This window comes from Physeter macrocephalus, chromosome 11 (assembly GCF_002837175.3).
Source record: "Physeter macrocephalus isolate SW-GA chromosome 11, ASM283717v5, whole genome shotgun sequence".
NCBI classification, from domain to species: Eukaryota; Metazoa; Chordata; class Mammalia; order Artiodactyla; family Physeteridae; genus Physeter; species Physeter macrocephalus.
In genome coordinates this window covers 47,943,544-47,957,686 of record NC_041224.1, presented here as the reverse complement: position 1 = coordinate 47,957,686, position 14,143 = coordinate 47,943,544, and the positions used below count along the sequence as shown (strand labels likewise).

General features: G+C 38.0%; 1 protein-coding gene across 2 annotated transcripts in view; it reads right to left on the bottom strand.

Moving 5' to 3' along the window:
• UNC13C (unc-13 homolog C) overlaps positions 1 to 14,143 on the bottom strand; it is a 654,288-nt gene that overhangs the window by 38,925 nt on the left and 601,220 nt on the right. For both annotated transcript variants that reach the window (XM_055087954.1, XM_024128858.1), the window contains one exon: positions 11,644 to 11,791. In XM_055087954.1, the coding sequence (XP_054943929.1) occupies positions 11,644 to 11,791 (148 nt within the window). The remainder of the gene's footprint in view (positions 1 to 11,643; positions 11,792 to 14,143) is intronic.

The following is a 14,143-nucleotide window of genomic DNA, read 5'->3' as shown; positions in this document are numbered from 1 at the left end:
AGAAAGTAATTAAGGTTAAATGAGGTCATAAGAGTGGGGGGGCCCTGACCCAACAGGATTAGGGTCTCTATATGAAGAGATACCAAGAGAGTGTGCTCTCTCTACCATGTGAGGACACCAGGAGGTGACAGCTACCTCCAAGCCAGGAAGAGGGCTCTCACCAGAAACTGAATCTGTTGGTACCTTCAGCCTCCAGGATTATAAGAAAATACAATTTTTTGGTTTAAGCCACCCAGTCTGTGGCATTCTGTTACTGTGGTCTGAGCTGACTGACATACCGGGAGGCCCTGACACTGCTACTCCTGGGACTCCACTTTGAGAAGTACTTCTTCTTGTAGATGTGGATTCTGTGCCTTGCAGACATGCCCTCCTCTTCTCCTCTTACCTGCACCTCAGACATTTGTCAAAGCCCACCTTGAGCCACGCTTTTCTGAATCCTTCCAACTCTCCTGTCCACAGTCATTTCTCCCTCCTTGAAAGCCCTTAGTACTCGGTCTTTAGATTCACCTGGTATGTAGCGTAAGCTACCTTGTGTGATGCTTTTTTCCTCTCACGTAGTTGTTCTTAGCTTCACTGTAAGCTCCTTGGAGCAGAGAGTTTTCCCCGTGTCTACTACCAGCATAGCGCTTTGTGCATATACCAAATGTTAAAAAAAATATACAATTATTTGACAACCATGGCGTGTACGGAGAAGAAGTTCATAGAAACTGCAGGTGTGAATCTTTCATCTGTCAGTGTGGTAGGTTTCTCAGTCACTCTGAGAGCCCCTTGGTAACGAGGTACAGCTCACAGAGGAGCACGTGATTGACTATTGGCTTCCTTGCTCAGAGAGCTGCATCCTAAGACAGTTCCTCTCTGTTCATGTTTGTAAAAGAAAGAGGTACTTTTTAGACAGTGTGTCCAATATCAGTGATGCACTAAAAATTAACATTTATTGAGAGATTGCTGTGCACTAAGCATGTCACATGTATTACCATTGTGATCCTCCCAGGACCCAGTGGACTTTGGAATTGCTATGTTATCCATTTTACAGATGCGAAAATTGAGGCTTAGAGAAGTTAAGTGACTTGTCTCAAGGTCATATAGCCAAGCAGAGGTAGAGCAGATGCTTGGGCCATGACTGCATGGTTCCCCATTTCCCTGTTTTAACCAACATACCAATTTCTTGCCCCTTCTTCTCCATAAATAAGCAGAGACCTTTATGCCAGAGGTTTATACAAGCTTGACTTTCAACCTTTAAAGACTGAGATTTACTATTTCCATTTTACTTAACACAGTTCTTATTTCTTTTTCTAAGATAAATCAAACACTGAATAGCAAGGCTTAACTTCTAGTGCCATGGGATAACCAAAGGAGAAAACATCCCATATCTTTTCTTAGAATTTAGTTATAAAGGGCACACAGAGGTTGTAAAGCAATAGCCTGCAATTTTCAATTAATGCTACTGAACCCACTGGTCACAGAAACCTGTTCTCAGTGAATAAAAACAGATGTTACGGCTCAGAGGATCCAGATAAATTGTCTTGTGTTTTGCTTTCTTGACTCAGTGATTTGAAGAATGCTTTTCTGACATCTCAGTTTGTCAGCATTTCCATAAAATTCCCAACAACTGATTCTAACCTCTGTTTCATTTTCTAATCAGTCCTAAAACAAAAATAACAATAATAACAAAAACATTGAAGAATATCATAATTACCCATAATAAGAAAGTGTTAGATAATTTTACGAATACCTGTTTTATCACTGATTTAGCATTTGCTTAATTTTAATCAATGTATTACACAATTACTCTGGTCATTTTCTTCATAAAATAAGATTTATAAATAATTAAATTACATATACACATATAGCATATATATGTTTGTAAATATAACACATATGTGTAGTTCATACTCTGTAAAATTCTCCTACCAACAGAGCAATTTTGAGATCCTTTGATTCGTAAGGAGAAGGTTTAATTGGGCTGTTTATTTCATCCCACAGATTTAAATCCAAGGCCCTGAAAGACATTAAAACCTACCACCTTGAACTGATTATACCTTGGTATTCAATGAAACTAATTTACTTTGCAGATCAAAGTGTGTTCTCCACATATTTCTTTTAAAATTATGATTCAACAGAAATGCCTGGACATTCTTTGATAATTTGAAAGTGCAGAAAATTATAGGCAGGCAGAAAAAAACATAATTTCACCACCTAGAAGTAAATATTGCTTTATTTTAATACACTATAAAAGAAATTTATTATCCTAAATTTCTATTAATTTGACAAGATTTAGTTCAGCAGCTCATGCTTATTAGAGTGCTGAACTACATCTTGAACCTGCTTGCATGTCTCCATAGTTATTCGCACAGCCTAGCCTCCAACCTAGCTGCCTTTTTTTGTCTTGTCTCCCTTCAGTCTTTTTCTGCACACTGTACCCTTGCTCAAATCATTGCAATGGCATCTACTGTTCTTGGGTGAAATGACCATCTCAAAAGAGCACCCAGAGGCAGTGTGGAATATCAGACCAATAATCCAAAGACCTCTGTCTGACTTCGCAGGGCTGTTCTCAGACTCAGGTGAGAAAAAGGTATTTGAAGATGCCTATAAACTATAGTAAACTCCAAGTGTGAGTAGTTATTCGTTAGGTCTTTGAATGTCATGCCAATGTCAAGTGCTTTTTTTTGTTGTTTGTTTTGTTTTAGAAACAAAATAATTTTTATTTTATTTAATTTTTTGGTTTAATTTTAGAAAAATATGCACATTACTCATTATCAGAATTGTTTAAATGCAACTTAGCCTTTAAGATGCAACTAACAGAGAGTACTTTAAGTGAGAAAGCAGTGTTCTAATACCACAGATATTCTGCATAGTCTTGGAATGAGATCTAGTTCTCACCCAACTGAGAAATGAAAAGATACCTTTCCCTTACAGTTGTATGGGTAGTGTTATGGAAAAATTAATCTTTCAACTATTTATGCTAAAACATGAACGAAGCAATAATGAAAGTACCCTTTTTCTGACCTAGAAATATGCATACTTAGATGAGCGCACAAAGAATGATAATTTCCCCATTACATGACATACAACAAACACCTGCTTAGTCTGTGCTATGACGGCTCTTAAACTTTGCAAATTTCACCAGTGGCTCCTAGTTGTCTCAATCTGATTTCCGGTTTTCAGAGATGAAACTGAGCAAGATAAACCGCATTATGAAAAAGTGGGAGCTGGATTTTGATGGCCAGAGTATAATGGAAATATTCTTGTGAGTGAAAACGTAATATACTCTTCCGTTCATTCTGGGTAGCTCAGTCATCAAAATGCAATGTCTTTTGTTTCTCATTCCAAAGATAATTATTCTGATGCTTGATTTGTTTATTTTCAAATGTTAATCTTTGATGACCAGAGTGAAAGAGTTGGCATGGAAGAAAAACCTAGCAAAGCCATGAAGATTTGCCTTTGTATGCACTGGGGTATCATTAGCAAACAGATGGAAACTCAAATTACGGTAATTTTGGATGGTTTAAGAAAGAGACTGTTTGTGAAGGTTTAGGTGGCAGGTTAGGGAAAACACAGGGATAGTGGGGCTGTTAATATCCATAATCCCTAAAGCCTGAGGGGCGGAAGTCGCTACTGTGGTCCACAAGGAGAGTCTTCTAGGGAAGGCAATTTTGAGAGGCTTAGAGTCAAAGGACAAAGTCAGCTTGAATGAATGGATCATGCCCAGAGGGAGCGGACAGAATGAATACCTTACCTCACTCTTTCCTCCCCCAGAGCTTTGCAAGGGCTCCCTACTGGCTGAACCCAATGAGAAACAAGGAGTAAGAGAGTCTATTGTTGTAATCAATATGCCCCAGCCCCAGGGAGAAAGCAGGGTGGATTAGAAGGGGCAAATGGAAGATATTCAGCACAGCCTTTCATTGTAGTCGTAACTAGCATGTAACACAAAGGCTGGCACATGGAAAATGCTCCTAAAAATGAGTCAGATGAAAGGGTATATGAATATATCTGTGACCTAAAGTGAACACAGTAGTGTATTTCATTTTTTCCTGGTTATGTTTAAGTTCATGTAACAGATTGAATAACACATGGTGACTTCAAGAGTTTAATACAAATTCGTGATCTTATTCTCTCCATCTAACTTTATATAGCCCTTTGTACTTCTCCAGTGGCACTTACTATCTTCTACCTTGTACAGAAGCTACTGAACACTATCAGCCATCAAACTGTAAACTCTCTCTCTCTTTCCCCCCTCTTCTCTCTCCCTCTCCGTCTCTTTTGGGCTGTAAACACACTTGCTTTCAATAAAGATTTGTAATGGCATCAATTCAAATATGAGGACTGTGTGATATCACACAATTTAAAATTTTCTGCATTTAATTTCCCAGCATTTATTTTTTCTAAAATTCACTAATGCACCTACTTTGTATCCAGCACTATACTGAGCACTTAGATTTGAGGGATGAGTAAGCAAGGCCCTGTCTTCTAGGATTTACATTGGGAGAAGAGAGAAATGTAGATTGGCACTAATGATATGACTTTATGTGCAAGGGGAGTGTTACAAAATGATCTTTCTGCTGGTGGGGGACAAGGGTGAGAAGAGTAGAAAAGATAAGAAAGACCGAAGCAGCAATAGCCTACACACACACACACACACACACACACACACACACACACACACACAGAGTAGACTCTAGAGGAGTGAAATCAGCCTATGATAGAAAGGGTTTTCGGAAAGCAGGATGCATTTTCTTATTTTCAACTTAGATTACTACAGTACAATTACTTCCAATTAACATTCAAAAGATGGCCTGGCCACTAAGTCTGCCCAGTAACTGGGGCCAGAATGAGAAGAAACTGGGAAGCAAGGAAGACATTCGGGGATAGAGTTTGTTGCTGGTGTGAAAAAGATACCAACTGAAAGATTATCTCCTGAACAGAAGGGAGCTTTAGTCTTACCAAAATGAGAAGTAAGAAGTATGAAGTGTAACCCCAATCATTCAAAACTATGGAGAAGAAAGCGAGGGGTGTAGGACGTAATAATACATTCTGCTTTCTTTGCTGATTAAAATAAGTGTGAAATAGTGGGAAGGGCGTTGTCTCTGCCACTTATCTATATGACTTTAGCAAGTTTCTTAATCTATTTGTGACTCATTTCTTAACCTGACAAGCAGGGATGAAGTTACTCACCTCGCAGGACCGGTTGGGAAGACTGGCACAGTGGCAGACAACTTGCTTTCAGTGCGCAGTATTGCTCAGCATTACTGTAACCTTATCTAACACATTTCTACCTTGGGAAAGGATTCAGTGTGCTCAGACCGTATCACATCACCACTCCTACTAAAGTTATTTGTGTACAGCTTTTTGACTGCACTGAAGAGCCTCACCCAGTGCTGAATGTCATCAGACCAACTGCAATATTTGAAGAGCCAAATCGCATAAATTCTCAATTTTTCCACTGCATAAGAAATGCTAACCTCTTGTCTTAGAAGGCAGTGCTAGCTAGTGGAATCCCACTGTCCCAGGGATAAGACAGGGGCATAGACGTGTTGGAGTGGATTCTGGTGATCTCTGAAAGGCTTCTTAGCTAAAATGAGACACCATTTCTGACTGTGCTTTCAAATCAGTATTAAATTGAAGATGGCTAAATGGACTTTATTTAGCCTGAAGACATTCCTCAGCATTTTCTCCCATAGGTGGCATCAAGGTGAAGTTTCAGCTGTGGCCCTTGGCCTAAAGGCTAATCTCTTTATTTTGATGCCAGCTCTTCTGCCAACTAAATATTATTCATGTTAAGTTCTACATTTCTGATAAGAAGAGACCTTTTCTACAGTGAACCACTTCACAAAGGGTTTCATTTCTTCTTATGGACATATCTTTTGTAATTTGAAGAACATAATTAGAGATAATTAATGCTTTATACATAATGAATGTATTGAAGCATATTCGTAGATTTAAAATGTGAGTCAGTAGCTATCTGATTTACATTTCAGATTAAAATATATTATACTCTACTTTAGCAGGAAACAAGTTATTATAATGACCAAAACGATCTGATTTAAATTTTAAGAAATTTCAAATAAGCAAGGACTCAAAGATATTGCTCATAAAAAGTTAAAAAGAGGACAGATTATAGAATAAAGACGTTTCACTTCATATATTTTAATATATACAGTCTTTTTTTTTGTTTTTTTGCTTTATGAGCCATGTGTAACTTAGACATAAAAAAATCCCCTTTGTCTTTAAAGCTTTTTAGATTTAGGTTCCTCAAGCTGTAATAAATGCTCAGGTAAGGAAACAGAATATGACACAGGATAGGTCAGCAATTAATCATTCTGTGCCTCTTTCCAAATTGTGTTATCCATTGAAAAGAATTCTACTTAATATGTTAAAGTTTTATACATTTTTCACTGTCTGCTACTGCATGAAATATTCAGAGCCCCTGGTATAATGAAATAGCTGTTAGAGAAGCTTTTTTAAAAATGATGATGAATATTGTAATTAAGATTCAAGAAATGAATTTTGTACCAGCTTCTAAAACTGTAAGTAAAACATTTTTGAGAAACCACAATAAAAAAGTATAAATTTTCAAGCTAACTACCCAATTTAAGCCATAGGGCCAACTCCAAGAGAAGAACATGGTAATTACTTTAAATAGTAAAATAATTTCTATTGATGTTACACAAAATAGTCAACAGTGCAAGGAACTCTAAGGTACTTTTTAACCCTATCTATTAGTGGTGATATGGTGAATTTTGCTTTAAAAGCAAAATAAACATTTTTTTCCTCATAAAAATATACTGTGGATATGCTTGACATGTTGGGATTTTAAAATTAAGAATGCAAGGATATTCTTTCCTGGACAGTTTCTGAATCCAAAATGCCTTCCTCTTTCTACCTCCTCATGACTCAGTTTTCCCACTGACTGTTCTGCCTTTCCGGTCTTCCCAAGGCAAATTTTTCCCTCTTCTAACATGACATGTTACATCACTTCTCATGTTGTTTCAGTCTAGTATTAGAGCAGGGTGTCCCAACCTCAGCACTATTGCCACCTGGAGACTTTGGATAACTTCGTGTTGTGGACTGTCCTGTGCACTGTAAGACGTTTAGCAGCCTCCCTGTTCTCCACCCACTAGATACCAGTAACATGACCACCGCTCCCAGATGAGACAACCAAAGCTCTTCAGATATTTGTAATTAATTGCCCTGGGGGGACAAATTCATCTCTGCTTGAGAACCACCATATTAGAGCACCTGGTGTACATAACACTATGTTCAGCTTTGAATATATGCCCCATGGTATGGGACTTTATTCAGAGGTGATGCTCAGTAAATATTTGTTAAGTGAATGCAGCATAATACGGTGTTTTCTTACTGCAGTATCTTGCTAGACTAATAAACATGATACTCTTATAAATCGAACTCTCAGTTTCACTTGAGGACTTAAGAATACTTCTCTATCCATTTGGCATTTGTTTATTTTCCAATATTTGGAATAGAAAGAGGAGAGAAGACAGTGTTTTTCCAAACTAATGGATTTCATTTGAACTCTGTGCTCATAAATTTCTAATGAAACTCTATCCCTTTTTTTTTTTTTTATTACTGGAGAAAGAGGACATCTAAATCTATTCTAAAAAGAGATCAAAGTAAGAGGAAAGGAAGGTGAAAATGGAGAGAATGGAGCAAGGGAAAAAAAAGAGGAATAAAATAAAGAATAAGTGAGCAATATACAGCAGGTTTTTCTATACTCACAAGCCCATTTATGTAAAAACTGAATTAAAAATATTTTTAAAGAAAGCAGGTCTTACAATTTGAAGACAGTGAAAAAATAATTCATTAATTATTCATTGTTTTTTTCACATATATTTAATGTTACAATTAATTTGCTAACACAGATCAGGAAAAAACAGAAAGGAGAAAGAGATGTGAAAGAACATTTTAACAAGAGAAAAGGAAAGAAGAAAATGGAGTAAGGGAAGATTGTATGAGAATACGAGAACAAAATATGGATGCTTTAAAAAGCACAGTTAAATTTCTAAAGGATTCCAAGTTCTTTTACACAACATGTTGATTAAGTAACGCTTGAATGATGATTCATTAATACTTGTAAAGTATGAGTTAGAAATGAAGGAGACAAAAAATCGGTTTGTGTTTTGTCAGTCATAAAGTAAATGAAATATGCAAAATTTGTTTCCAAATAATGTTCACTACTTTATAAGCTGAGTTTCTCTAATTAGTTCTGTATTCCTAACTTAAGAAATCGTGAGAGAAAAAGCTCAAGTAATGGGGAAAAATTCATTCAGGGTATTTGGCCTTTATAATTGAATTAGCATCAGGAAGATGCAGGCATAATGGTTAAGAGCACAGGATTTAGATCTAGAGGAGCTGACCTGGAATCTGCATCCTCACTTTCCAGCAGTGTGACCCTGGATTTGGGTTCCCCCTGGAGCAGAAAGTTGAGACAAGCATTCCATGGTAAATGGTCCATCTGGGAAGGCATCCTCCCTGAAAGGATGAAGCTTCATCTCACAGGGCAACTCTGGAGTTTGCATAGAATTCATTTTAGAGTTGTCCCAACTGAGGAAGCTGACGTTTTGTCTGTTTTTTAATCTGCCAGCTTCCTCTCTTTCACTGGTTGAGGGCTGCTTCCTGGGGATTAACTGTCTGACAGCCCAGCTTACCCTGAATGGAGCGCCTCAGGCAGAGGGTAGCAGGGGTTTGCAGTGTGCAGCACTAGCTCCCATTTCAAATTTTATATTTGAAAGATACCATAACACCAGTGTGGTCTTTCTAAATTGTATTAACAAAATATACATTAGATTAACAAAAATTAAACATAATAAATAGTCACGGGTATTTGGTACTGAGCCAAGTTCTAGAAAATTATTTGAATAATTGCAACAATATTTACACTGGAAACTGAGACTTCATTTGGTCATTTTGGACTCTTCCTGATACTAGGATAGCAGGTGCAAAAAAGGGAGAGTTGATCCTACTATAAACTGTAAATGCGCATCTGCAGGGAGGATACCAAAGGAATCCAAGGGGTGGCACCCAAGTTCCTCTCTTTCAACACACCCCGTGTCAAATGTTCATAGAAGAGTAGAGCAGCCCATGTAAATAAGACCCTTGAGAATTCAACTTTTCTATGTTTCTCTGTCCGTTAAAGAACCCTGGAAGCTGAGGTTTCTTAGAAGCCAAAGGAAATATGGGCTGGCCCCGGGCATTTGGAAGTCATACATACAACCCATGACTTTAGCGACTGTTATAGAAATGGGGATTGCATCCTTTAATATGTTCTATTTTGGGGTATGTCATACAGAATTCTAACATTCAGTGAATTTTCCGCTATCTCTCCTTTCCCTATTTTTTAAGGGATATGGTGCGGTTGCTAGCTTTATTATTCAGTCTATAGTAAGGAGTATTGCGATAGGATTGTGATAGAATTGGAAGAAAGGAATTGGATAAAAACTCAAACACTGCATCCATTAATTGATGAGACTTGGCTCGCCTCTGTTTTTGATTGAACAATGGTTATGTTCTATTAGGCAGCAGTGTTTCTCTCTTCCTCCTCCCCTCCCCGCAGTTTGAAAGTATAAGCAAGTATTTGAGCAGGTAGAAAGGAGAATTGTAGAGAGAGGACAGGTGACAGTGGAGAAGTCCCCATTATCACCAAAGACGTGGAAAGCATATATGAGCTGCGGTGGGCCCCACTGGAGGAAGCTGGGTGGCAGCCTTCTGGCTGGGACCCCATTCCAGAGGGCTGGACACTAGGAGCAGACACTCAAGGAGCAGGAAGCCACAGTAGGTGCTGCAGGAGGCAAGAACTGAGGGCTCCCTGAAGGGAGCTGAGCAGATAGGAGGATCCCTAGCACGGGGCCCTCAGGAAGCAGGTACTGGATGCAGCTGTACGGGGGGCATTAAAGACATCTCCCTCCTCCCCTTCATTTTCTGCCCCCAAAACCCTGAAGCAGAGAGGGATCTAGAAGATGATGGGGACGGGGGAGCAAAGGGCACCTCAAGTCCCCTTCACACCTCAGGTCCTTTGGTCCTGATCATGCTGGGTTGGGGGGCAGTTGGAGGGATGACGAGGGAGGGATGGAGGAGATGGAAATAGTTTCCACCCAGCATGGTTGAAGGTAACTATCAGAGAAAAGGCAAGCCATTTCATATCCATAGCCTACTAATTTCAATTACGCAAAAAAAAAAATCGTGTACTTAGAAAAAGCCAGAAAAGGGGAGTAAAACAAGAAAAAGCAAGACCAAGACGAAAATAAGTTATGTTGTCAGGGATTATTAGGATTATGAATCCTCTTATTCCCCCCCGCTATTTATTTTTGATGTTGCCAAACAATTCACACAAAAGAAAATCAACACGTGTGCCAAATTCCATACACCAAAATTGATACACATATGTAGTTTTTTTGGTGTAACATCTATGTTGAAACATGGGTTGTATGTATATACACATAATGTGTACCTATAAAAGCAGGGCTAAGTTTTTATACACTCACATTCTTTGGGAATAAAGCAACGACACTCTTCTGATAAGATGTGTTAGAATTGCATTCATATTTACACAGTTTAGAAAACCTTGAGGGATCATGGGTTCAAGGAGTAATGTATATCTTGACAAGGCTTTATGACTCAACTCTTTTCTCCTTTCTGGAACCATCCTAAAATGTAAGCTGGGTTTGACGATCACAATAAAAGGAGTATTTATAGCATTTAGTCAGATACTATCAGAAAGCACAAAGTATAATATTAAAGATAGGTCAAGCACCTACCTTGGCATTATCTTCCATGTAATTAGAAAAATGAAAATATCCATGACGAAACATAGACAAGTCTGGAGCATTTTCATCAGAGGAAAAAGATCCATATGCTTCCTTTGAAGGAGCTCTCATGAATGAAGATAGTGTCCTCTTATTTCTTATTATATCTGGGAGGCAATTTATTATGTTCTAGAGTTTGAACCTGCATATGGCTTTTTTTTTTTGACTCAGAGGGACATTTTCAATAATCTCTCAGAAATGCCAGATCTTAAATACATGGAATTACCAAAATATAATAAATCACAAAGCATCTTGAAAGAAAGGTTGTTTAACAGTGATATCCTAGAAGCTTATGAGGTGGGAACTTTGCCACATGAAACAGAACTGAGCTTCCACTCAAATACTTGGCTCTTGGCTCATTTCAAAGTAAAAGTTAGAATTTTTCTCATATAAAATTAGGATTAAATGAGTCTGCCCTCCTGAAAACCCGATAGCAGGAGATTTTTGCATTTGAAGTCAGGATTTGGGGAATTATGCTCTTACTTTGGAAGTTACCAAGACCAACAAACACTAACTCTTTTGTTCTAAATTGAGAATATCACAGTTATGCATATACAAAACTAGGGTTTACTAAATTTTATGAAATTAGAATCAACAGCAAAGGTCAACCGCTCTATATAGTTTTAGTATTGAGCATATCCCAGTGTTATGGAAATTATAAAATAATTTGCTAAAGATTGGGCAATTTTCTATGAATAATAATTACCCATTCTTATTGCTGCTTTAATTTATTATAGTCAAATTAGAGATATTATTTATAATGATTTCTATGTTGAAGTTTAGTTGTGTTCAGTTTACTTATTCTCACATCCAATGCGTTACTTACTCTGTGAGGTTTGAGTGTCTATGAATTTCTTTATCAAGGCATCAGTTGTTTGGGTATAAAGACTGAGAGCGTATCTCAGAGACTGAAGATCTGGGCTTTTCTCCAAGAAATTCTTTTTCAGGCCATTTCCTCCTGCATGAAAGTATTGCTAAAAAGAAAAAAATAATGTAAGCAGAGGCATTTAGAAAGAAGTATTAGATGAGGGATTTTATTGCCATAATCGTGAGGCTTAAATGGAATAATACAGTATGATCAACATGAGGTAGATACAAAGAAATAGCACCAGATGGCCATTGCCAAGTCATCACCATGTAGTTCAGGTTCCCTCAGTATCTCTGAAGTGTTGCTCTGCATCACAGACATCAGATCCTCGCAGCTTAAGACTTTTCCTCTCATTGAACACTTAAGTTAAAGAAATGGGATCATGAAGATGCAGTGGCCAGCATGCTTACAGAATGCCAGCTTTAGATACTGTGTCAACTTGGTTGTTGACTTCTGTTTCCAGAACATGAGAAAAACATCCAGGGTTGTCAAATTTCAAAAAGAAGGTATCTCCTGGTCATGTATTTTCCAGATACTAGTTTGCATTTCTAGGACAGGTGCCCACTGCTCCCATCTTCCCCATGATCTAATCACACAATGGTGCACACATAGGCCAACCTGAGGATGCACAGTGGTCCTTGGAAATCCAACGTATCCTGAACCTTGTGTCTGAGAAATGCAATGAAACACAGAGTTTCTTTCTTCTTCTTTTTTTGCTCTTGTCATTCAGCAAACTCAAAGCATTGCAATATTTATAGGTAAGATAATAGAGAACATATATATTTGACAATAAATGAGGTGACTGAGGGATATGAGCATTTCTAATGCTGCAGGTATTAAGCACAGACATCACTTTGGAGGGCTCACTAGAGATATGTGATAGGACTAAGGATGTTATTTCCCAACCATTTATAGATGATAATGTGTTTATAGAATTCTATTAATGTTAGATAAATGGTTCTCTCTCTCTCCCTGTACCAACAATGCTAAACTACACCCTCATTGCAACCTGCCTCGTACAATCTAGGATTCTCACAGAATGGCATGTTTTGGAAAAGCTCAATAAATGATTCTGATACACTCTCCTAAATGGATATATGTTATCCCTCTATCCCACTTCTTAAAAATTTCTGAGGTGAAACATGTCAGTGAACTGAAAATTCATAATTGTCTTAGTTTTCTTCCCTAAGTAGAAACACATTCTGAGCATTTGTAGGCATCTGAGTGTAATTTCAGAGACCGTAATGTAGAGAAGACTAAGGGCACAGGCCTGACGAAGTAGGCAATGGTGATATGATCTGAAGAAAGTTTGGGAGGAGGGTGTCTGCAGTTGTAACAAAGAAAAACCCATGGCCACTTACAGTTCCATTCCACTCCAGCTGGGTGCACTGTGAAAACACAAGCTGCACCTAAAGCTACCTATGGTTATGAAGAGGAGGCACAGCAAAATGGGAAGAGCATTTTCTTATTTTTGAAGGGTCGACAAAGATGTAATATTTAAACTTGTTCTATACCTTGATCTTCTTATATAAATGTTAAAATATTTTCACATGTAGAAAGTATTTATTGAAGACTGAGAGTCTGGAATTGTTTCAGGTGCCTTGGTGGATGAAAAAAAATATCAGAGTTCCTTTCATTTAGGAAAGGTGATATGATACTTAAAGTGGAAAAATATTAAATGAGTGTATTGAGAGGGGAAGGTTTCACTTGGACTTGATTGTTTTTCCTGGAGGAGTGGTGGGGTGAGCTCTGGAGCTCTGTTCACGTGATGACCCAGGGAAGTATCAGATGAACTAACATACCCTAACTGTAAAGAGCAGTGAGATAAACTGAACCAGGACTAGGTGGCATCTGTGGAGGGGAAGGCATTCTCCCTCTCAATGTTTCCCAGACAAACTTCAGTTTTATCAAACCTGAGCATAAGTGCTGGAGAATTAAATTAGTAAAGTACAGGAAGAATAACGAGCAGCAGCTACAATGATGTTTCACGATCTCTTGGCAACTGAGAGTTGTCAGAAATGCAAATTAATTATTTCTGGTGGGATGCAACTGATGACTGTTTTGTGGCTAGATCTGTTTTGCCTCTATTTGTAAATTTATTTCAGCTTTCCTCATTGCTTATCTTTATGTGTGGTTCTTGGAAGTCTTCTTTGAGCCAGTTATAAGATCTTACTGGTTCCCTCATTAATTGATGAGTTAAATAATATTTTGGACAAGTTTTATAACTGCATGAATGTCACAGTTATACTCTAATTTTTTTTTTTAACATCTTTATTGGAGTAAAACTGTTTTACAATAGTGTGTTAGTTTCTCCTTTACGACAAAGTAAATCAGTTATACATATACATATGTTCCCATATCGCTTCCCTCTTGCGTCTCCCTCCCTCCCACCCTCCCTATCCCACCCCTCTCATGGTCACAAAGCACAGAGGTGATCTCCCTGTGCTATGCGGCAGCT